The sequence below is a fragment of the Aythya fuligula genome, chromosome 2, assembly GCF_009819795.1.
Source record: "Aythya fuligula isolate bAytFul2 chromosome 2, bAytFul2.pri, whole genome shotgun sequence".
In the NCBI taxonomy this organism is placed as follows: domain Eukaryota; kingdom Metazoa; phylum Chordata; class Aves; order Anseriformes; family Anatidae; genus Aythya; species Aythya fuligula.
This window is the reverse complement of record NC_045560.1, coordinates 43,130,056-43,155,705: the sequence shown is the minus strand read 5'-3', so window position 1 is coordinate 43,155,705 and position 25,650 is coordinate 43,130,056. Positions and strand designations below refer to the sequence as shown.

The 25,650-nt window shown below is 43.0% G+C and overlaps 1 protein-coding gene across 5 annotated transcripts in view; it reads right to left on the bottom strand.

Annotated features, from left to right (window-relative positions):
- Positions 1-976: 976 nt before the first annotated feature.
- Positions 977-25,650, bottom strand: part of TGFBR2 (transforming growth factor beta receptor 2) — a 57,227-nt gene continuing 32,553 nt past the window's right edge. For all 5 annotated transcript variants that reach the window (XM_032182650.1, XM_032182653.1, XM_032182649.1 and 2 more), the window contains 4 exons: positions 17,462-18,261; positions 13,072-13,213; positions 4,877-5,004; positions 977-1,525 (listed from right to left, as the gene is read on the bottom strand). In XM_032182650.1, the coding sequence (XP_032038541.1) occupies positions 1,346-1,525; positions 4,877-5,004; positions 13,072-13,213; positions 17,462-18,261 (1,250 nt within the window). In that variant the 3' untranslated portion in view covers positions 977-1,345. The remainder of the gene's footprint in view (positions 1,526-4,876; positions 5,005-13,071; positions 13,214-17,461; positions 18,262-25,650) is intronic.

The window sequence follows — 25,650 nt, the reverse complement described above, 5'->3', positions numbered from 1 at the left end:
GTTAGCATTTATTAAACACACTGCTGTCATTTATATAAGTCCAATGTAATGCCAACTGTCTTCCTAAACATGTCGGAGACCAGAAGCCCTGCTATCCTATATGCAAGCAGCGTGGAGGGCAGGATATGACATTAATCTGATGTTATGGATCTTTCCCTCAGCTCTGAGGTCCTCGTGCAAAAATAAAGGCACTGGGTGTTGTCTCGCTTTTTTCTAGAAAGCGTGGAACAGAGTCAGACCATGGTGTGTCAAGCAATTAGACATGCTGTACATGGAAAAAGTATTTGTTCTTACAGCAACACAATCAAGGTAAAAGGAAAGGGGAGGAAAAAAAAAAAAAAAAAAAGAGTACTGCCTGCACTCAGAATGCAGAGCAAATATAAAACATCTGCTTGGATTATTGCTGGTCGTGTCTTGTTTTGTATGGTTTGGGGGTGGGGAAGGGAGGAGGGGAAATCTCATCCTGCTGATATTTTGCAACCTGCTTGCAAGCAGCATGAATTGAAAGCAATAAACATGTAACGCTAATGACCTCTGTATGAAAACACACGTACGGGAGGGGGCAAACATCCTCACACTCCCATTGTGGGATGCTGTGAGGACTTTGGGGTTAAGGCGAGAGGGCAAAGACATCCCTGAACCTTCTAAAATGTGCAGCAGACAGGACTGCATAGTTACAGCTGCAAAGCCAAATCTGCCTTTCTGCTGTGAGACTGCTCCTGCAACTGTGAGCTCCCGGGCCACAGCTGGGTGCTTATTGTGTCTCCTTTGAAAGCCACCTTCTTATTGCTTATTATTCCTATCTTTTTGGCAGAGTGCTTAGTGCACAATTGCTAGTGTCCTGATGTGCCAGTCTCCCCAGGCTCTTTCCCTAAATGGGGAGGGATCTCTAATGCACAGGTAATTTCCTGGAGGCATTTTTAAAACTCTTTCCTTCAGAGCATGGCTGTTTATATATATATATATATATACACATACATACACACATTTTATATATATATATATATGTATATATATATATAAATAGCAATTTCATAGTTATATACAGGCATTAATAAAGTGCATAATGTTATTGGCTATTCTCAAATCTCATTTCCTGAGGAAGTGCTACAATACATAGCTCCTCCCATGACATGGCATGATGCTGGCAGCCAACGCTAGGGTATGACACCTGCTCCCTGGCTTTTAACTCCCTTGAATACATCTCCTTGTCCAGAGCCACAGCTTAAAGGGAGTAGTGACAGCCTCAGTCCTCCAGGAAGCAAGTCAAGGCACCGATCGAGACTTCTTCCTTCGCCAAGGTTTAGGAGCGACTTCTCTCCATTTCGGAGCTCTTGGGCTCACACTACTTGGCGGTGGTCACGGAGCCATCTTCGGGGATCTTCTCCTCCGAACAGCTCCTTCCTGAGAGCTTGTCGTGGTGCTTGAGCTCGCTGAAGCGCTCCGCGACGCACTGCGCCGTCAGCCGGGCCTCGGGGTCGTGGTCCCAGCACTCGATCAGGGTTTCACACACCATCTGGATGCCCTACAGAGAGCACAGGGAGAGCAGCTGTGATGGGGACAGTCTGAGTCACCGCCAAACCGCATCTGTGAGAGTTTGTTTTAAGGCCCTCCAAAGTGCAGGGGGTTACTTGTACGTGCTGGAGGTGACGGAACCAGTCCCCAAAGTGCATTGTGGGCTCTGCTGTCACTGTAATGGGGGTATTGACTTTTTTTTTTTTAATATATTTTTTAGAAAAACACCCTACTACTGTACTTGCAGCAGCTTACATCACTGGTAATGTCATACCTGGATGTATATTCTGATACTTCATAATAAGAAAAATTATGGTTTGGAACAGCGTTAGGGAATCAAACAGTTTTTGTTCCAATCGATATGATCAGACTGCCTGGATAATGACGTCCTGCTCAACCCATCCATCCCTTTGCGTGCCTGAATTCTGTATGGGCTTTATGAACAGATTCTGATTGCCAGCAGTATCAGGCCCTACACCAGCCTTTATGAATTCCCCGCAGACTAAGTAAAACTATGTGCAAATACGGGCCGCAGTCCCACAAACACTTAAACACATGTCACTCACAGATGTAACTATTTAACCTTCATTTCAATGCTGATGCACATGTTTACAGGAACAAAAAACAGTTGCATCTTTGTAATGCATTTTGTAAACATGAGGTATTTGCCAGGAAATTGTGTGCTTTGCGTTATGACACTAAAAGCCCATTAAGTAGGATTTATCTTAAACTTCTTATTTAAAAAAATAACATTTCACAACAGTGCATTAATTGCGTAATTTACCTAATTGGTGATGTTGACTGATGTCAATGTTAATAGCAGAACGTTATTGTCTGTATACAAATAGCATTAGTTTTCTGCTGGCATTGAAATTACAAGCAGTAAATTAAATTAAATATTAAACATTAACTTGAAATCAATAGTGCAACAAATCTCATTAAGGGGGAAAAAATGTAATATGTAAATCCATTCCAGAATTTTATCACGATGAATAATGAGTTCATTACAAAAACACAACTGCAGTGGAAGGAAATGAATATGGAAGAGCCATTACAGTAAGAGCAACTTCTGTGGAGTTCAAAGCAGATCCTCAGCTGCTGTAAACTGTCACAGCCCCGCTGAAGCCAATGCGTCACTGAATTTTAGACAGCACAACGTGAAACTCTGAAGGGACTCAAGCGGAGGGAATTAAATCCACCTTCATTAAATGTCCTGTGCCTGTGTTATCAGGCATCCATTTCCTGCCTCAGAGCCTCCAATGAGCCCTGCTGGAGCTTGCTGCACATGCCCCAGAAATGTGCAAGTGCAGCACAGGGCACCCCAGTTGGCAGGATGCCCTGTACTCGGGGGTGTGGGTGGCACGAACTGGCTCCCTGAGCACCCCAAGCCCCGGTGGTTCCCTGCCAAAGTGCCCTGGCCATGCTGGCACACTGATGCTGGCCCTACAGCTGGCCAGCTGTGCCTGGAAGGTGCTCCTGAAGCCTTGCTTCACAGGGCACAGCCAGTTTGTGCCCACAGGAGTGGCTCTGCCCCCAATTCAGTCAAGTCCCCACGCCATCTAACCCTGCCTGAGGCCTGCTTTAAGTGCCAGTGACTTTTGCTTTATAGGGGCCTTCATTGATCTCAATGACATGTGCGTCACTTGACTCTTCCCAAACACACAACGGAAATATTTGCTGACAGCTTCTGCCTTTGCGTTAGCATAGGCCATATCTTTCTTTCATATGCTGTAATGGATTGGTGCTAAGTTAGATTTCCTTTTGCTCTTGAGAAAACTTATTGTCCTCAATTTGCTGACCACAGACTTTCCTGTTGTTCTTCTCTTTCCCTAATCAGTTCTCTACACTGCTCTATTTTTTTTTTTTTCACACAGAAGACTGTGACTTTTGAGTATTCTCAGAAAGTTTTCACACTGTTCCTAATTTTAAGCATTTTCTTCTACTTATTTTTTATTTTCCCCCAAATGATCTGGCTCAGGATCTATTCTGCTTTGTTAATTGGGATCTTCTAAAGTACCATGTGTATATTACCAGTTTGGACTTCGTTTTGCCTTTGTGGAAAAAAAAACAACTGCAATTAACTCGTGATCACTTTTATTAGCTCAATTACAATTACAAGAAAAATAATTCTGCAATAACTTTTCTATTCTATGCAGATGAGCACTAATACAACCTCTCCTTCCCAGCTCAACATGTTAGTTAGAAGATGGTTGTAGCTCTAGCTCCTAGAAATTTCTAGGGCCTTTCAGTCCTGCTAACATCAGATATCCAGGTGTCCCTCAAAACACAGCTCTCCTCCCCAGTTAAAGCACCCCTCCTCAGTAATCCTGCTCGTTACAGCTGGCTGCATAAGGATTGATACCACTGGTCTAGGAAGGGGCTGTGCTCTGCCACAGTCATCAGGCAGCAGATGTGTTGCTCCTGGTTGGAGGAGTGATTGATTACAGCCACTCACACGGCCTTTCCTAAGTAAGTGTTAGACTATGATTTTAACATCCCAACTGGAATGAAAAAGGGAGTGTTATATTGCTCCTGATGGAAATGCTAGCTGGTCTTGGTTGCCTGGGCTTTTATAAATGTCCCCTGTGCTTTCCTTTTGTCTGTAAGACCACTCAACATACCGCATTGACAAACGCAATGACCAAGCCTCACTTCTCTGACATGAGTCTCATTTTATCTCTTCTGATAAAACTGCTTAGAGCAGAATTTAAGAAATGCATGCCTTTGGCTTGTTTCCATTCAGCTTCAGCTACTCAGAAATCAGGCCGTGACTATCACACCTAGGAAGTGCAACCGTGGTGTCCACGAATGGGGAAAGCTGATAGAGTGCCTCCCGACATGCAAGGGAAAGGGACTGCTACTACACAGAATAAAAACAAACTGGCTTGCTGACGACTCATTTCCTATTTTCTTAAACCTGTCAACAGCTGGGATTCCACTATGACCATTCTCCATGATAAAGTGCTGAAATTTGTTTTCTCTGCTGAAGGGATGCATGTGTGAAGTTGCTCTCTTTGACCTTTCAGAGCCTGCACGCAGTGTGCTGTGAGGCCCTAATTATTCTGTGGCTGTCTAGATGGTTGTTGAGTCTCAGGTTTCCTTTTTTTTTTTTTTTTTTTTTGGTATGGTCACTTTCAGATTACACTGGTGGGCAGTAGAAATTCCAGTGCTTTCGGGGCAGGCACAATGACCCTGTGGTGTCTAAACCATGGGCAGCATCAGTGTCACCATGTGGCAGAGCTCTGATCTGTTCAAAAGAGAGATCCCTCCCACTGAGCAGGATGCCGAGCTAAGGCTCAGGCTTTGGGCAGCAACTAAATGTGTGGTGTGGCTCCCAGCTGCTTCGATGTGGTGCTCTTACCTGATGGTTAAGCCAGGAGCTGGGGATCTCGGGTCGCCCTCTGTCTCTTAGGACGTTGTCCTTCATGCTTTCCACGCAGGGGTGTTCTCGCACTTTAGAGCCGAATGGGGGCTCGTACTCTTTCACTTCTGCCAAGAGAATAAGCAAACACAAGGGTATTCAGCTGGGCTGTGCTGGTGCCAAGTGTAAAGGGAGCTGGCTGTTCTCTGGAGGAGTAGGAGGCACTGATTAGCTGCTCAGTGCCACTGCTCTGCCTGACCAGCTCCAAACAAAGCAAAGCCAGTTGGCATGTTCAAAAATATTTCAGATGTGTTTCTCCCACATGCCCCCGCCCTCCCTCCCTCCCTCCCTTTTTGTTTCCTAGCCAACTAGACAGTTCTCATTTAAACCCTTTAGTACATAATCATATTAGCCACAGTCAGAGCAGCAGAGTCACTTATAATGGCTTGGAGCCTTTCACAGTCTCTGCTGAGCCAAAACACGCAGGGACTTCAAGGTGAGCTTTGCTTGAGCCAAGCTTGAAAGAAAGGGTTACTTTGGTCCCCTGTAGGTTCCCCAGGGTCCTCACACGCTTTCCAGGTGAAATATACACCGAAATCTAGGTCATAGATATTAATGTGCCAGATTGCTAGGAGGAAAGAGTTGCTCGAAAAGGACAAAGTTACAGCAAGGAACAGTGCTGGAAGCTTCCACGTTACCCTTGTTTATTACCGAGCCAGTAGTGGTCTGCTCTTATTTTAGGCCTCTTTCCCAAAATAGGTCAGTTTTGACCCATGATGCAGGGGGCACGGCTTCCTGAAGGGGCTGCTGCCATTCTGGTTTTTGTTTGCATGTTGCATATTTTCTTTGCTTTTCTTTGGAGAGAGAAAGGAAGAGGCAGACATATGGGACCTTTGGAGGAGACTCAAGAAATCTCTGAGAGCGGAAATATTATAGTAGATGCTGACACAGTGTAGAAAATGCTGTGGTTTCTTTGGGAACAGATGGAGAATTTACTCATAGGCCTAATGACTTGCTAGTATTAGATAAAGATTTATGAAGTTGGCCTGTTCTGCTGCCTCTTATTTCTTTCTAGGAATTAATTGAGGGCAAGAAAAACTGACGTGTAATCTACTAGGCAGGCTGAAGAATGCAAGTGTCTAGAAGATGTGTGAAGAGAGATGAACAAGATGGGAGACACAGTACTGCTGTATAATGTTGCAACCAAAGTTCAAATACAGTATCCAGCACTGCTCAGTCCTCTCCAGAGGCATTTTGTAGTAAATAGGAACTCTGAGAAGGGCGATAACAATGATTAAGGGCCCAGAAAAAGTGTCCAGCAAAGCTTGGCTTTGAGTACTTTGAAGGGAAAGGTGAGAGTATGGTAAAATATTAAAGTAATTAAATATTGAGATAACATACGTCAGGTCATTCTGACTGACATATCTCATGATAAAAACAAGGTAGTATTGAACATAACTAAAAGGTGGACTTTTCTCCAAGAGTCAGGCTGTAGATCTCATTGCTTAGTGATGGCTATGACAAGAAGACTTGACAAGCTACAGAAAAAGAGAGGGGATTTCTAAAAGAATAGCCTATGTCATAATAACAAACATTTTGGAAGGGATATTAAACCTCGTGCTTTAAATGTTCAGCATTTATAGGTCCAGCTGCAAACAACTATGCATGTAGTCCAGCAGATTACCCTACAGATGCCTCCTGCAGAGATCTCCCTCCCTCTCCTGAATCATTTGCTGCTGGCCACTGGCCACACAACTCTCTGCTGCTTGTCTATAGTCCTGAAACACAAGCTCTATCTTCTCATAAGTAAATTACTTTCTTTTCGACTCAAGGGCCAAACTCTGCTTTGCTTCCTTCCCTCCACAAGAAGGCATACCAGTTTCATCCACATTGATCTGAGTTTGAGATTATTCAGCCAAAGTAAATTCACAAGACTTTAGCCCAAGAAGTTAACTGAGAAGTTCCCATCCTGCTGGTCAAAAACCCAGATTTCCATGCAGCGCAAGCCCAATGATTACAAAGCAGATGCATTTACGAACAAAGGTAATCGAAATAGTAAAGATTGCTGAGGAAACCTAAATAGCATGATCTATACACCGTCTCCATCGGGTATGGTTTGATTACAGTAGTGGTCCTGGACACTAGCCAAGGCTCAGAGATCTCCTAGCAAAAGCAGAGAAGACGATCCCTGTTAGGGACAATCGACCATGACACAGTGTGAGGGGAAAAACAGGCTGGAAAAGAGCATAGCGGGGGAGACAAGCATCAAGGGGAAATGTTGAGCAATGGCACCTGTGTGGCACTGTCAGCTGTTTGGAAAGTTCCCAGCACCATATAGGTTACTTTTAATGTGAACAGGCCGTTTTGAGCATGTATATGTCTTTTTTCAAGAAATCCCTGCAAGCTAGGCTCTGGTTTGCTCTTCTGTGCTTGCCTCAGAGGAGTCTGAGTGTGCAACAGAGGGAAGCTGGTGCTGTGGTGCTGATCTGTTCCCTCTTGCTGAGCTGAATCTGAAGGCCACTGAGGTTTATGAGATGGCTCACGTGGGGGAAGGGAAAGCCTTCCTGGGGAATTGACAGGTTTGTAATACATTTTCCATGTACAAGAAATTCCTTCTGTGCTATAAGCATTCCTCTTCTAAATATAAAAACTATTGTGTTTTTTTGTTTGTTTGTTTGTTTGTTTTGTTCTGTTTGTTTTGTTTTGTTGTTATTGTTCATTTGTAAAGAAGGAGAAATTGAGGCCAGATGGCAATTCTCTGTAATAACTTTATAGTAATACGGCCGTGCCTTCCCTCGGTTTGAAAAGCATGCAGCATCTTCTTGCTATTTATTATCTCGCTTCTCTCTCCCTTAGAAAGAAAAGCCCACTGAATCCTCTGGCAGTAAATCCTCCTTATGCTGGGGAATCTCAGGTGTCAGACACATTTTGCAGTAATAGCTAGGGTTATTCATGGATCATGTTGACGTGCTGCAGTAGATGTAACAGGTGCCAGTCTGAGGTAGGTTAAGATGTTCCTTCCTAGATGCTCATGAACAGCTATATACAGATGCTGAATCTATTTTTCATGACTTATATGTTTCTTTTGATTGTTTTTTGACCAGTCAGCCACTAAAAATGACAACTGGTTAAAGTACCATAAATATCTCAGGTATCCTGAACTACAGCACCTTTAGCAGTCAATAATGGCAGGGCTCCTTCAACTTCAACCTCCAGCATTTAATCTTTATGGTCGTGAGCTACCTTGCACTAATAATCACTGCACCTCTGCTTCCCTTTAACGCTGGCATGGCCATAACTCTCAGAAAGGCTGGGACTGGATTGTAGCCTCAAACAGTTATTACTGAAAATCTCTATTTGTTGTGCCTGATGAATGCTTTGGAAAATTTGGCTGTGGGTTCCTCAGAGGAATAAGCCTCTCACATGTGATCTTCTGCTCTAAACTCATTGTAGTGACATTCTCTTCCTTCAGGCCAGAACTACACACCTGCAAATCCTGTCAACATTCCCGCATGTGATATGTCTTGCTGTTTTTTTTGTGGGACAGCTCCTCATGCCGGCAGATGAAGGCTTATTTGTAGAATTAAAGCAGGAGTGAGGTGAAACAAGGCTAGCAAAAATCACAGAGCACAGTCCACAGCAGTGAGCTGGTGCTTGGGAGTTTTGTGTCCTTTTGAAACACCCCTCATTTTAGAGTTTCCAAGGGGTGAGCCACAGGAGAGAGAAATCTATCGATGGTGGGGCTACTGAGACAACTCACATACATACGTACACACACATCTGCATGTGCATGCAGTGTGGCTTTCTTCATGCTAGAGGAATTTAGGCGGTGGATCTCTTTAGCTGTTGCACAAAGGGACTGTGCAAGGCTCCAAAGCCATTTCATGGCCAAGTTTAAGGAGTTGTCAAATGCTTACTTCACATTTTCCCTTGATTTCCCAGTTCCACTCCTTTCAAATATGAATGTCAGCTGGGAAGGGTGAGGATGAGTTGGGATGGGTGAACTCACTCTGCAGTTTCCCTTGCACAGACACGTTCTAAGTGACTTCACATCTGATGATCAAAGACACACAGCCACCCTTTCAAAGGGTCAGGGGCGTGTGAGCTCTGCTCTGATTACAGGCTGCTTAGTCACTGTGTGCTGGATTCTCAGGTGGGAAAGCAGCAGAACCCAGGAGGGAGATCTTATCTACCACCACCTGGGCTTGTTGAAGGATGGCACCAAATATCCTACATGTAGTACTGTGGTGACACATGGGGAATTTCTGGGAGATGAGCTGCTGTTGTGGGGTGATGCTGCACTGTGTGGATGTACCATCTCAGGGCTGCATGCCCCCACATGACATCGCAATGCAGGCATGTCCCACTTGGGCTCCTCTCTGCAGGAGAAGCTTAAATCAGGCCTCAGCTGCAGATGCCTCAGGGCTTAATGTGCAGGCACATCCCCACTGCACAGGCTATCAAGATGTTCACTGCTACCACTGTCACCTCTGCATGCTCAGCATGATTAACACCGAGTGCTTCACAGGCTACAGGATACACAAATGTTTAGTTGCAATTCCTGGCTGACTCTTCCCAAGTAAGCATAAGATTAACTAAAGATTTTATTCGCATTAAACACAGCTCTGGTAAAGCAAGGCTGCCATTTCAAACAAAGCTATGCTGCTACACCAAAGCCAGTGGCAGGTGTAGCAGCCTTACACTGCAGGCTGTACAATGCTGCACAAGCAACTTTGCCATTTTCTGAGGAGTTTCTCTTCTCCCTCTTCACCAGCCCTGTGCATCCAGAGGTTCCTTTTCCTCTCCTCTCCTGCTGCCCCCAGCAGTCCCCTGGCTGCCGCAGCTCCGATACAAAGCAGATGGTTTTCTTTTCTTTCTAGGAGGCTGTCGGAGAAATTACACTTGCCTCAGTCGCCAAAGCTGTGTCGCTCTGAAAGCAAGTGGTTTAGATGAAAATTATATTTCTTGCAACGTGCAGCATCTGGTGCACAGCTGTTGCACTGAATGAAATACCAAGTTAACGGCAGTGTGGAGCAGTTGAAGTTCTCCCCAAAGCAGTATTGCTGAGTTTCTAAATATGCCTCTTAAATTATACTCCAGTGAAAAATCAGTCAAACTTGATCTTTGCCTCTGTCTCCCTTTCCCTTGTGCCTCATTTCTGCTTCTCTGTATTTAGCACAACAAAGTAACAATGAACAGCACAGCCTTTCTCGAAAGCTGATCCCCACCTGCATATTTACTACGGCAGCTTCACAGTATGGATTATGCTGCTGGGTATTTTTGTTTAAACGTCTGCTAACTGCAAAGGCCTGGCATGCTGTAGAGACTGTGCTCGACAAAGCTGCTGCAGTGAAAGAGCCTGCCTCCATCGCCTCCCACACTCACCCAACACCTGCACGTTGACAAACGGATCCTGAGAGCTCCCTTTGTAGAAGTAAAGTCACCCTACCTTTACGTGGCTGAGTGGCAATTAGCCCCCCACATGCTTCCTTCCCTAATTGTTGAAAGTTGTTAATGCTACCGCCTCTGCATTTGGCTGCTCTCTGAACTTCCATGGACCTGCTCTACCGAGAAGGAGCCCACACTGCAGTCAGGCCTGTGCTGGGACGATGGCCTCTACAACTTTAGGCTCCTTTGGAAAGGCTGGCTGCAGTCAGGACAGCCTACCCTGGCTTATACGTGAGGTCATTCCTCTCAGAGCCCATCAGTTCAGAAAGACAAGAGGGGTTTGCGTGAGTGGAGGGAAGGGTGCAAGGAGAGGAGGGAGTCTCACGGGTGACAGATGGAGAGGGAAGCAGAGGGGGAGCTGCAGTCACGAATCACTGTAAGGATATTTTACCAGCTGGTTGCAAAGAGTCAGCCTGCATGAACCAAGGGAAAATCTAAGAAGGAAATGAGAGAAACCATGCGATGCTGCTGCAGCTCAGCACCAATGACAAGCTAAGGGAGGTACATCCTGGGAGTTATTTTTAGCTGCTGTGGTTGAAGACACTAAACCCAAGTTCCACCCCCTACAGATCCTACCCAAAGACTCCCGTGGTTCTGCTAGGGAGTTCAGCTACCTGCAAAGACGACTGAAATATGGAAACAAAATTTGAGAAGTGTGTTTCTGGAGATGAGGAGAACTGAGGGATGAAATGAATAAGGAAAATCAGGAGATGGGGGTTAAGCTCCACCTTGAAAGCAAAGGGTATGCTGAGCCAGAGAGATCTCTCTTTTTCCTAAAATGACTTCAGCTTTTCTTCTCAAGGTTATAACGGGTCAGTCTCTACCAGCTAAACATGCTGGTGATTTTCCTTCCTTATGAAACTCCCTTTATATCCTCTTTTAGGCAGTTGCCTTTTGAGAACAGCAGCAATAAGGTTTGCTCTTGCTACAACCTCCATTTCACTGTACTCAGCAAATATGACCAGGACGGGACTCAGGCATCAGCAAAGATAAAAGAGTCCACAGTGAACAGCTCATATTTATATTAATAACGTGTGTTCCTAAATTCAAGAAACAGACAGCCCAAGAAACAGGGCAAAGATCCGTTTTCTAATGTTTTAAATCTCCTCAGCCACATTTACAAAGTGCTAATGAAAGGCTGAAGGTGTGCCAACGCATTTAGAAACATACATGACCACGACAGTTAAATGTGGATAGGTTTGCCTTGGAACATGCCAGACTGAGTTTCAGTTCTTGAGGCACCACATGTTTTTGCCCCCAAAGATTTGCCTAGAAAAGAATGTTTTTTTCATGCATTTATGCTAGCGCTAGCTGTTTGCACACATACTCGCTTTGTAGCTTTCCCGGCAGGGTGCAAATTGGGCAAATCTGTTGCCCACAGGGCGGCCCACCCACAAAGACCAAATGCTGGTCAGACAGAGCCAGAGGCTGAGATGGAGGCATTCCTCCCTCCTGCACACAGACACCATGGTGCAGCCGCACAGCTGCTGTGCAGAGTGGCCTCAGAGACCTCGGTGGACAGTCTTGTGGTATCCCATGGTTGTGAGCAGAGAAACAAGGAGCGGCTATGTGCATCTTCCAAAGGGACACTGGTTTCCCTGCTGTACACTATGTTCCCCATACTGTAGCGCTCTACCCTGCCAGATTGTCCTGTCTCTGTGGCAGCCCTTTGAGATGCAACTGTGCCAAGTCCAAGGAAAAGGGAGCCTCTGTACTTTTGGAAGTAGGGTAACAAATCAAAACATAGTCACATGTCTCCCATAATATCCACATCAGTGTTATCTGTAACAGCCTCACTCCTCAGACTGCCTGTGGGAGTCCTGGACTGTGCAGCAGGTTTTGTCAGAATGATTACTAGACAATACGAGCAGACAGAAGAATTTTATATTTAACTTAGTCTTATTTTAGTCCCTGAAGTAAGGTGAAAATCTTCAAACATAGCAATATGTAATGCAGATATCTCAACAGCAACTTTTGTGATTTCTAGCACATACCAGTGCTGCACACTGGGAATTCGGGGGCAGCTTTAGGCAAAAACAGAAATGGAGATTTTGTGTCTGTGAACAAACTCTGAATATGAACAAGCAAAGAAGCTCTTTTTGGAGAAATTCTGATAGTCAATTCCACTCATTTTCATTTTGTTACTGCACTTAATGCAATGAACCTCCCTTGTTTCTCAGGCGGATGATCTCTTGCAATATCACAAAAAATGATAAGTGGCAGCAGGGGATCTCAGGAAAGCAGAAAGGTTTTTGTATCCCTACGATGGCTCTTACTGAAATGATCAGTTAGTAAATGTGACACTTAACTGGCCCCTCATTAGGTTTCAGAGTGAATATTCCATGAGGGTAAATGGGGGACAGTTACCACTTCTTGGTATTAATATTTCAAAGCTTCTTATATTTACGATCATTTTGGGGGAGGACATACAGACTGAGTCTCTCCATATATACTCAAGATGCTATAGTTTAAGGAAAAACAGACATTAATAATCTTTAAAAGTGGTCTACCTAACAGCAGTTTTATCCTTACAGCAGCTGGGGACTGATTTTCTCATGCTCTCAGGTGCTTGACCTTCAAGCCTGCTCATGTATATCTTATACTGCTGAAGGCCTGTTAGATTACAGTATCCAGACACACTAGAACAATCAGTGAGACCTAAATAGAATCACCCATACTCACAGACAACCACAAGAGCATGTCTGTCCAAACATACTTTTAGAGAGAAGAAAACTGAGGGCACTTACCTCCAACACCGTTGCAGCGAGATGTCATTTCCCAGAGGACCAAAGCCATGGAGTACACATCTGTTTGTTTGAAGGACTCCACATTTTCTAGGTTCATCCTGGACTCCAGAACCTCGGGAGCCATGTACCTTGCTGTGCCAACCTGCAGGAGAGGAGATAGGGCAGAGCTCAAGAGCTGAAACTGTAATTCATGCTTTGGATTCTGCTGTGATGCGACATCAGCTTTCACAGAAGCGGTGCCATTTGACAAGCATCCAACAATTCAAGCCATACTTGGCACAGGTCATATTTTCTGCTGCCATGGGAATCTGGCATTGTCTTGACTACCAACTTGCACCTCCCTTGGTAAAGAAAAACACTAAAACAAACAAGCAAACAAACAAACCCAGCAACCCTTTATAGTTCCTTAAGCCCATGATTTTGGCACTGACAAGTTTTCTCACTCTGGCTGTTTACTGAGATAAACTCTGCCCTCTGGGGCTGAAGAAAATGCCACTGACCGAGTGTCTTTCAGATGAGCAAGAAACACACTGTATTCTTTTACACTGCATATTACAGAGCAAGCAGTTTCTTTCAACAGTACTCTTAAAATGAAAGTTGTAAATGCAGGCTTGGCAGAAGAAAGCAGACACACAAACACTAAATGCAGAAACACACATCTGAAGTGAAACCAAAAATCAGCCCTTTTTTGTTTCCTATAAAGTTTATGTACATTGAGTAATTTTCAGCAATGATTTTATCAGCTTTGCTGAGGTCTACATTATGACCTTGATTGCAGAAGGCAAAGTTTAAATGTCTGTTTTTATCAGAAGGAAGGATTTAAGGAATAATTATTGGATCATGCACCAGTTGCTCTCTAATAACGTATTCCTCACAGGATAGGTATCAAAAAATTACATGCATACAGACACACACATACACATGTCCTGAAAAACTCCCAAGGTAATAAGTCTTCGATCAGGCAAACACAGCTTTAAATGGGAGACTGTTTGATCACACAAATAATAAACACTCAGAAGTGGATGATGCAGTAGGACTGGAGATTCAAATGGGCTGTTTGTAGACTGCACTACAACCATCAGTCCAGAGCCCAGTGATAAGCAGGACTGGAAAAGATCATTTCAGTTATTGGGTCTGCAGTTGCTGAGAGAGCCATTTGGCGTGCTTCTGGAAACAACTCTTACAACTCCATCCTCAGGGCAAATGGGAAAAAGTGCTGCAAGAAGTGTAATGCACCATATCCAAATGTTTGTAGGACTAAAGCCTTGATATAAACAGGGGACAGCAAACAAAACAAAACAAAACAAACAACAACAAATCTGAGCATCTGTCCCAAAGTTAAATTCCCTATCATGTGGGTTCTGTGATTAATTTAAGGCCAAGCATGTGAGCGACACTGACACATTGAACAGTTACTTGGGATAATCATGTCTCAGCACCAATGAGTTCACCAATATCTCCCTGCCTTACAGAACATGAACATATGGAAACCCTACAGAAGAGGCTCATCCTACCTCCATCCCTTCCCCAACACACAACTTCTTCCCCAGGAAGATTCCATGCAAAGTGTTAGAAGGGATACCGGCACACTATATCCCACAGTTCCCCAGCCCCAAATCCTGCTGTTTTCAACAGACTCAAATAATACGGATTCTTAACATTGTCCCAAGTGCTGTTTTAGTTTGGCAACATTTCACACTCTCTTTGCAGCAATAAAAATGATTCCGCAGCTTAGCTGCACAATGGAGGCTCAAGCCCTGTAACTAAAAAGTGCAATGGGAAATGCAGAGAAAATTTAAAATGACATGAAGAACGATATCAAGCTAATCCCATTTCCATCCTGCTTAGAATTTATCATCTGTTCCACTCTGCTCTGTCTTTTTATCTGCATTTAGATTATGAGGTCTTTGGGTTAAAGATACTGTTCCTGCATCTTGGGAAACATGAGTCCTGGACCTCAAAGACATTTTAGGTGCCTAAACTCCAACAATTCAGAATTGATCATTTGTCTGGAATCGGGATATGCTTTCTCTCTGCAATGACTGGTCTGCTTTCTGTTCTTCTCTTCCAAAACTCCTAGTGAGGGATCATTTTTCTTCCTGTGGTATATTATAATTTGTGCAAGTTTTGGAACTTTTATGCTGCAGACCTTACATTTTTTTTCAAGCTGTTGGGGATGCTTTGTGCCTTGAGGTATGTCAGTCAGATGGGCAGTGGATATCCCTCTTTATCTGATTAGGAAGATCAGCTGTTACAAGGCTGCTGCTGATGCCGAGATGAGGAACGCCTGCCCTTCCTGGCACCTGCCAGTCCTCTGAACACAACGGGACAAAGGTCCAGCTTTATGAACTCACATTAAGAATGTCTGCAAATATTAATCATCATGGATGGTCAAATGACTAGACTAAAAAGACACCACAAACTGAAAAAAAGATGGTTTACAGTTAGTCATTCTGGGCACTGGTATTGTATAGTCAATAATGGCTAATGGCTTCATGTGGAAGGTAGGTGGGTAGATGGGAAAGAAGGAGGCCCTGTAACACCAACAACTTGCCTTGAATATTACAGTCTAAGTCTGACCAGAAAAATGGTAAAATACTTAAACTCTTCTATTTTATTTCATAGGAAGCTAGAGGTTTCCTTGTATTAAAATTTGAGTCAGCTCCATTATATACCTTCAAAAACTGGACCTCCTGGTGGAAAAGGTTTAAGTCAATGGGTGAAGTTTAGAAATGACCTAACAGGCCAATTCTTATGCAAGAGCTCTTTGACAAAAGCTACAGCACTAAAATTGGCATATTGGGAAATTTGGGTGGGTGGTGCTTCTGTGCCCAGAAGAAACAAGGTGGAGGTTAACATGGAGCCACTTCATGCCAGAAATCAGCTTGCCACAGAGAATAACACTAGCTCAGCCACTGATTCAGTGAAGCTAAACAAAGTAAAACACAGGGCCTCTACATGAGTGCCCGAGGGCACCAATTTCAAAGCAGTAACTTGCTCTGGACAGCACTGTGCTTTGTTGTCAGCATTAGTGTGGACTGTGGAAGTGACAGTACCAAAGCTCTCCTCCTATTTCCAAGTGTCTGTGAGCAATGCCAGAGAAATCAGCTTGAAATATGGGCTGTCTTTAAGCAGTTGAAGTCTCTGAGGGGTGGGTGGGGTTAAGTTTCCGAGCCCTTGACATACACTGCCAAGCACTGTTTTCACTTTACTCCAAATGGAACCAGTCTTATCACTGTCAATATTGGATGACTTCACCAGACTCCAAAAGGCTCTGGCATGCTGGAGAAAAATGGTATGTGATTGTGAGCTGTGTTTGTATTATTTTAAATATGCTTTCCTTGGTTATCATTCTCTCCTGACTGTGGTTAATAAACCCTTTCAAAATGAGATCAGGGCAGCTTCCTCATACTAACGAGAATTTCGAAGAGAAAGATCTTCATTTGATAAATAACAGCAAAGCTCCCATGAACTCAATAGAGTACTATTGCCTGAAGAGCTGTCCCTGAAAACTCTCTAAACCAAAATATTAGTTCCATGCAAAGTAAAAGGCAGAGTAAATGGACAGGCTTTGAATGGGACCTATGTATAATTATAAATAGTAATTAATTAGGAATTAATTCACTTAACAAATGGCCTGAATTTATACTACAGGATCTTTCATCAGAAGAGCCAATATTTAGAGATATGCTTGAAAAAAAAATCATCTTCAAAGTATTCACAAACATCCTTGTGGCATGCCTGTGAAGTAGAGGAGCCTTATCCACCCTGCTTAGTTCAAAAAGCAACGACAGAGCAATTATTTTTATTTGACATTCTTACATTTTCTTGCATGTGGAGAAAGTCCCCTGATCTTAAATATGTTTATTTTCAGCCTTTTCAAGTGATTATATATCACTGCAGTTATCTGCCTATGCCTGTTGAGGACAGAGAGGACTGACTTCACATACGCTGGGGTACATCAGCAGTGGGTCTGCTCACACAAAACCATAGTGCCTCAAGGCCTGAAAACTGTGGCTTAACCTCAAAATATGAAGCACATCCTTATCATGTATGTGCATTGCAGCAGCACCACAAACTGTAGCTGACAAGCTCATACTTGTTTCAATATAAACGCATAGAGAGGATGGTGGCATCATATGCATATGTAGCTCTCTGATCAGAACAAAATCTTCACTGCACTTCTCTCACTGTTGCTTTAATGTTAAATTTAAAGTCTATTCGTTTATATAACATATAAAAATAAACACACAAAAAAACAGTTACATTTATTTTTGGTGATTTTAAGTAAGTATGGCAGCATATATTTTTTAACCCCCTCTTTTCACCCCAGGAACTTACACACCAGCTGATACAACGCATACCACACCTCTTCAAACTTTTAACTTACCTGCCCACTATTGGCCAAGTCATCCACAGAGAGAGAAGGGTCCAGCCTCAAGGATAACCCAAAGTCACAGAGACAGCAGGTTAAATCATTTTTCACCAGGATGTTGGAACTCTTTAGGTCTCTGTGCACAATAGGGGTTTTGGGGCGACCACAGGGTGTGTGATCACTATGGAGATGGGCAATCCCTCGGGCCAAGGATCCACCCAGTTTCCAGAGGTCCTCCCAGCTGATAATGTGTCGTGTGAGGTATTCCTGCAAGTTTCCTCTAGCATGGAAGGCAGTGATCAACCAATACTGTTTACCAAGATCTGTCTTACGCTCCTCTGCCGTCAAGAACTGGAGGATGTTCTCATGCTTGAGATTTACATCTGAAAAAATGTCTTTCTCAGTTTTCCAGGATGCATACTCTTCATAGGGGAAGATCTTGACTGCCACAGTTTCATACTGCTCAGATGTGTTTTGCTTCAGTTTGGCTTTATACACTTCAGCAAACCTTCCTTTGCCAACAACAATGTCCAACTCAATGGGCAGCAATTCTGTGTTGTGGTTGATGTTGTTGGCACAGGTAGAGCTGATGTCTGAACGGTCATCATCTAACATAATAGCACAAACGTCACTGCAGTCCTTATGTTTCCTGGGCTTAACATTCTTCTCCCACGCCTTGTTGAGCTTCCTCTTCTTATGAGTGCGGTAGGCATAAAAGATAACAATCACAGCAACAGAAATCACCAGTAAGGGGACAAGACTTATGATTGTGACTTTGGAAATTTCATCTTTCTCCTCTGGCTTATGGGGGTCATCTGTAAAGGAGAGCAGAAGGAAGACATACATTAAATGACAGCATATATTTGTGTATACAGGAAGTTGTCAGTAACCTACAATTTTCATTCAGTGTGCAATACCTGATTTCCTCCATTAATAGTAAATAATAAAAATGATCACTACTTTCTTACCTCAAAATGTTCTTTTGTATATAGGCCTGCAGGACTTCCCTGTCTGCTTATTTTATATGGAGCCAGACTTGAATAAGTAAGAAACTAACGTAATTTAATTCTCTAAAGCTCTTAATACATTTTGGATGAAACCTTCACACTCCTAAAGACAGTAGCCAAAGTCCCCTGCACTTACACGGATGATGTATTCTTCTGCCCCTTTAACCAATAATTACAAGAAAACATTAGTTTTTCTCCAAAGGCCTTGAGTGATAAGTAAATAGACAATGAAGCACACAAATACCCAATTGTCCAGTTACCATGCCAGATCTAGTATATTTCAGTAGGATCCATATAAAGTTATCTTCAGGAAGCCTATCCATGCCCAAATAATGCCTGCTAATATTCAAGCACAAAATGTATGCCTGCACATGAATCTGAAAAACTAAACTCATTCTCTTTCTTTGATATATGTGAAAGTGTTGCTACAACAAACACCTGCATGTACACAGGTGTTTGAACCCTTTAGGCACAATCACGCATGTATGGCACATCTGAGAACTGTCATCCCCTGTGCACTTTTTGCATGGATTTATGTAACTGAAAACTTCCTCCATGTGTCACTTCCTGGCTCTACACTGGCTGCCTTGTTGGAAAACCATAGATAGCTCATTCCAAGCTCTTTAGTGGGTATCACCCCACTAGCATATTGTTAGGTGAAGTACATAGGGATAGGTAATAAAAGGACAATAGAGACATGTTCTTGAATAAGGACATGCTCTGGGAACAGAAAGGAACATATTCCTCTCTGAGATGCCCTCACACCCCTAGAAGTGACCCTACTAGTTCAATCTGGGGTATGTCTTAGGGAAAAGACATCAAGTTGGACTTAATGATCCATATGGGTCCCTTCCAACTCCAGATATTCTATGATTCTATGAAAATAAATAGCATGAAAGGGAATAGTTTTATTCTGAAAACAGGCTAAAGGGAATCAGAACTTAACTGAACCTGATTTGATTGCACGATGAAAACATACTCTGTTAGCCTATTTCTTCCTCTGAGTCACAGTAAATGCGCTGCATTACTTTTCCATGGTGGAGGCCACTAATTGGAAGAAGCCCTGAGGGTCTAACCTGAATAGACTAAAACAATTAATGCTGTAACCAAAGTTAAGCAAGTGGCTAGTGTTTGCGATACAATACTGGTGGATGCTTACAGCCATGTCACTCACTCAAGCCCTGTGCATTGAGCCAAATAAGTCAATATGAAAAGGTTTAATAGATTCTGAAGGGAAATTGCCACTAACTACAGTAACTGTAATTCTCTGATTCCCATACATGGTGCATGAGAAAAGTCTCTCAAAATGAAGGGAAAAGCACCGAAAAGGGTAGGGAAAAAGAATTTGCTATCAGAACAAGCAATGCCTCTGACCCCCCAGTTTCATTTTTAATCACTTTTACACTGTATACACAGATAGCTGGCAAGCAGCAGGAGCCACCGGCTATTCAAAGGTAGGTGACAGGACATCTGAAGAGTACATTCTTTTTTTGGAAGAAGGCCTGAATCCTGAACCAGGATGTGCTTCCTCTGTTTGCAAGGTTCATCAGTCAGTGTAGAGCAAGTAACTCAATCCTACCATCTCTCACAGGGCTTCACGGAAGAGGAAGTGTCTTTCTAGCACTGACATTTCCAGCTAGCAGAGGTTAGTGGCATTCATTAGCAGCACCCGTGTTACACCAACAAAGACATGAATTTATTTCATTCATGCAAATTAACCTTTTAAGCCTAACCCTTCTTTCACACCTATGCAAATCACAAATCCTTATTCTCAAGCACTTTCCCCTGGCAACAAAACGTTAGTAACATACCTATACTTAAATGTATAATCACAGATTACAGGCAGCCCTTCAACTTCTCAACTTGTTGAAAAGGGTAAAAAAAAAAAAATACAGTTTTTTATAGCCCTTACTGGAGGATTATATTTAGAATGGCCAATGTCACTGTCAGTAAACAGATGATTTGCATTGCTTATTCCCATGTGAATACTTTGCTCTCAGATAATCTACTTTATAAAGAACTAGGGAAACACCCTGGTGGAAGAGGACTGACTGCTGTACGATGGCTCTGTTTCTGAGTTTTTGTTGCGAACAGGCCACAATTTTATAAATGCAACTGTGATCTGTAACAATCAGATAAAATAGTTTTTATGAGCATTTAGAGTTCTGTTGTTGTTTTCCCTTGGTCACCAAAAAGAACACTTGAAGTTTGGACTGTGCTCTTGCAACTGAGCAATATATCATCCTCCTGCAATCTATATTATGTGGTGTACGTGCTTCTTCAGAACACTTTAAGCCCTTTTACTTTGCCACTTTGCAGTATATAGCTCGGATATTTAAAAAACAGATGTCTTACTAAATGAGGGAAAAACAAAATAAAGCAAAACACCCCGAGATGTATTAGACTCCAAGCAGCTAGAGGTAGTTGGCGCACGTGCAGATCTAATGGAGAAAAAACTCATCCAAAGTCTCAATTTCTTTACCATTATGGATATACCAAGGGTTTCTGGTCATTCCCATAATGTCTGAGTGCAGGCTGTATTACTTAGGCCTACAGCTGAGAAGTTTCCAGCAGACTTCACAGATGCTTTAGCTCTTCTTCTTTCTGCATAAGGGAAAGCTCTGCTTGAGGTACTGGGGATTTCTGGGTGGAAGACAGAAACTGTTGATGTTGCAAATGTCATTTGGAAAAGAATGAAAAAAAAATAAATTAATCAAAGCAGAAGCAGAAAAAACTGCTCTGAGGCTGAGCAGTTTTACCACTTCCCCTGAACACTGTATTGTCCTGCATCCCTGCTGCAAAGTGACATATCCGCTTCAGCAGCATCCTGTGGAGGAAGTAGGGAGGCAGGGGGTAAAAAGCATGTGGCTGCACATCCTGCACCTAAAGCAGCAGGGATGTAAGATGTGCTCATTTTCTGTTTTTAAGACACTAGACAGTCCCACTCAAGGCTTGGAAAGAGCAAGAATGAGCACCAAACAGGGGAAATTGGGTGCAGGATCCTGGGCTTAGAATGAGGGGACTGAGCTGCATGCCAGCAAGATTAAAGGAGACAGCAACAGTAAAGAGATGTTGGCACCAGGGGCTGGTTAAAGCAAGGAAACCACTTCTGATTTTGACTGCTGATATGAGCGAGACAAAATCAGCCCCTCCAGCACAGGCTAAGTTTGGGGTACTTCTGAGTTGAATTTGCATTCCAACTCAGGGCAGGATCAAAATCAAGAGTGCATCTGTATGTTTGCATAGTGGCTAGCCAACATTTTCTGGCTTGATTGCAGGAATCTCAGAATAAATATATTCATTTGCTTATAATAAATGCCTATGACTCAAGCACCATAATTTCAAAAATGGGAGTGCAGCTTCCTCTTTCTGAGCACTGCTATGAGCAAAGCCTGGCTGAACAAGCAAGCAAGGAAATGGTTAAATAGAACAGCCTTTCAGGTTTTGCCAACATGCTCCTAAATAACTTTCCCCACCCAGAACTATCATTCAGGCAGATCAGTCCTTTTTCAAGCTTCAAAAGAGCCTATTAATATAGCATAACAATAGAGAAATCTAACTAAAAGAAAGCTTCCTGTAAGTGGCTTAAACTAAGCACAAGCTATCTGCATGATCCTTAGCACTACCCAAGCCTTTAGGGAATTGGACTCAGGTGCCAAGAAAAATGGAAACACTCTTTGGGCAGGAGGCTTCAAGGCACAATATTGGTTTGCTTGCAAATTCTTTAGGTTGGACATTTGATTGAACCTCGGTGTCACTGAACTTTGGAAACAATAAATAAAATTATCCCTGTAAAATTAGGAGCTGTGCTCTAATGCATAGGGCAGCATAAGCACGCAGCTGGTACTGAACTACTCCAACACTGTTTGCTGCTTGTGCTTTCTGAAGTTGCAGCCTACTCATCTGTCAGTCGGAGCTCCACAGTAGGGCAAGAATATACTCCATACCAGCAGAACTCATGATAAACTTATCAATACTGATGTCTTGCAAGCTCATCTAGTGCCTTAAAATCTCCAGAAACACAATCACAAAATCTGGGCCCAGAACCTGGCCTGTGGTCCGGTTATTTTGCAGGCTCCTGAGACACAAAGCAGCCCTTTGAGCTGACTGAAGGACAACTCCTCTCTGCAGCAACTCTGAGGTTTCATAGTTTGGTTTCAGTTCCACGCTGGAATGAAAACTAACACTTTTTGAATGCTTTTGCATAAACAGGATTCTGTTCAAATGTTGCAATTTGGCAAGAGATATGAGTGTCGAACCCCCACCAGTGAGGGGACTAGTCTGGGATATGGGAGCTCCAAGTTCAAGTTCTGCTCTGTTTGATTCCAGGAAGAGCTTTCCATCTCTGACAACTCTGATTCAGGCAAAATGTGAGCTTGAACCTTACGTGCTTACTGATTTCTGGGCAAGAGACTAAGCAATAAAATATACAAAGGTCTGCCCATCTATTTAATGCTACTTCCTGGATGAAAATTAATTCCATAAAATGTTTCATTTTCAGGGAGAAGTTTCACAGACTCTGAGCTGCTGTTTGGGGTAATTTATTTTCTAAAGGAATCCTCAAGTGATAACGAAATTCTATAGCTTATTGTATCATGCTCCCTCCTGGTTTGGGTCATTTTAGAGCTAAACTGGTTTGGGAATCTTCAGCAAAATATTTTTATTTGGGGAATGTTGATCATCAAAACAGAAACTCTATTAGACAAGACATTCCTATACTTTTTTCTGAAACCCGTGTCTTGTGAACAAAAGTGGTCTGAAAGTTGATCCAAGTTTTATGTTTAGAAACTTCTGCTAATTTGATGAGCGTTGTTGTTTGGGCTTTGCACATAGGGGATATTGCTTTTTTATTGGAAAGTGGTTGTTTTTTTCACAGGAAAATAGTCAATGCTGACACAAAATATTTGGAAATAAACTGAAATGCTGCACTTCAAACTAACCTTTATTTTTTTTTATCTTGACAGTTTCCTGGAAACATTTTCATTTTCCATCCCTGCTGGAGATGAAGAACTTCTAAAAAACTTATTAGTTTTTTGGGGCAGGAAATCAGTTCCAACCTTCCTTTTCTGTGCTGAACCATCTGATGGCAGAAGACATAGATTACTAGATTTTAAAACCAGAGCAGACTCTATGTTGCTATCCAGTGGAAAATAAACCCTGGCATTTCTTGTAGACTTTCCTGAAAGTCAAATTCTTGCAGCCAGTTCCTGACTTTGACAAGATTTTTCTTGGACCAGGTGAACCAAGACTGTCAAGGCCAGTAACTTGTGTTTGAGCTGTATGTCTTCATATTTAGGCTAAAGAGGAGGTTGTCAGGGCGTGTAAAAGCTCAGTGACAGCATCTGCTGAAGCAGCCTTCTGGGACAGGCTAGCACTGGTAGCTGGCAGGTCTACGGGGCCTCTTATCAGAGAGATAGGAGCACAGAGAGAGCAGAAGTGACAGGCAAAGCCATCTCTAGAACCTGCTTCTCCAGCTGTGTTTCTAAAGCAGCCATCCTCCTGGCTCAGAATCTGATCCCCAAGGATGTTTGCCCAGAGGTGTGGGAACTCATTTCCCTAGCCTCTTGGTTATTCTCCAGCTCGAATGTTGCTCAGCAGTCAGGCAAACTGGACCCAGCCCTCAGAGCACTTTATGCAGGTCAGTGCCCAATGCCACCAGTTACCTCTTTTCCTGAGAGGTTAGTAAGGTGACAGTATGAGCAGTTTTGGAGAGCTATGGCACACTCACTACTGCTTTCCCCTTTGCTCTCAGCACATGACTACCCATGATCGGGTGATCAGGACTCAGACATCTCTGTTATGACCAAGAAGAACCTCCAGTTACACAACCAAGCTACATGTTGTAAGAGTCATGCATCTGCATCCACCACCTGATGGGAACAGCTGCATCTCAGTCATGTCATACATCACCTCTGGATGGCCCACTTCAGTGTAAAGGCCGGGCAGGAGTGATGTAATGGATATTTTATCTACTGTAAGCAGAATTTCATTTTTCTGATTTCCAAATATGCTATTGAGCACTCAGGGGAGTTTAAGAAACACTCAAGCTCTAAGACAGAACAAATAGTTTGTTGCTGTTTCATTCCCTCACTGCTGGCTGAAAAGTGTAATTCCTTGGTTTGCTGACACAGCACCCACTTGTTTAAAATATCCCACCCCTGGATGCATTCCCTTATCTATCCTAACAAGTCACTATCAGGTCACTCCAACTGCACTGGGTGTACATGGCATCCGTTGTGCATTTTGACTTTTGTAGCCAAGCTTTCCTACTCAGCAATATGAAAACTGACTTGTTCTAACTTTACGCCATGTGACCATGTTTCTGATACGTGCCTCAGTTATACAACTCAGTGTCTGCTGCTGTTTGCTGGTGGTTTTCTGGAACAAATCAGTCTCTCCAGTTTCAATATGTTCCAACAGATGCCACACATTAACCACTATTTTTATTCTCAGCCTGAGTTTCACCCCTTCAACCTTTCCCAAAATATTATGTTGCCAGTGTTAGTTACAGTTTGTTTCTGTCTGTAATTATTAAAGTCTCTTCCATGACAACCTGATAAAAGGTTGGCCACATTCCCACACTTATTAAGCTCTCAAGTGATGCAAATTGTAACAAATATGCCAACCAGGCTCGAAGAGTGCTGCCTAGTTTGTTTTTACACAAATCTGTAACTGAGCTCTGCGTGGTTATTTTCCTAGGAAGCAAACAATGTAAATAAACCAGAGCAAAACAAATTTTTGGCTTCTTTAGCTTCTTTCCGTTGTATTTCCTTTCTATCCCACTAAGTGAATCACACATTCAGTATTAGCAGCCTCTCCTTGGGTTACATACAGCTGCAAGCTTTGGGTGGGACTCTGTGGCTGCAAATATCTGAGGAAACATTGAGAACAATGCCAATATACAAGCGTTGAGAGGCTCTGTGCAACGTTATGTAATGCTACTGACCTCTTTTATGGGGCAGCTGGAAGACAGTTACCTTCTGAACATGTTAGTTGGATAACAGAAAAACAGATTAATGAAAGCCTTTGTTATAATCCACTTGGAAGCAGTCCAGCTGTAATCATGTCCCTTCTGCTGTTTCTTGAGCACTGGACAACTCATCACATGAGTATTTATGGCCTGGTTGCTGTTTGTGCACAGGTCTTAAGTCTGCTCTTAATTCTGAGATCCTCCTATGTAGTCAAGTAATATCACTA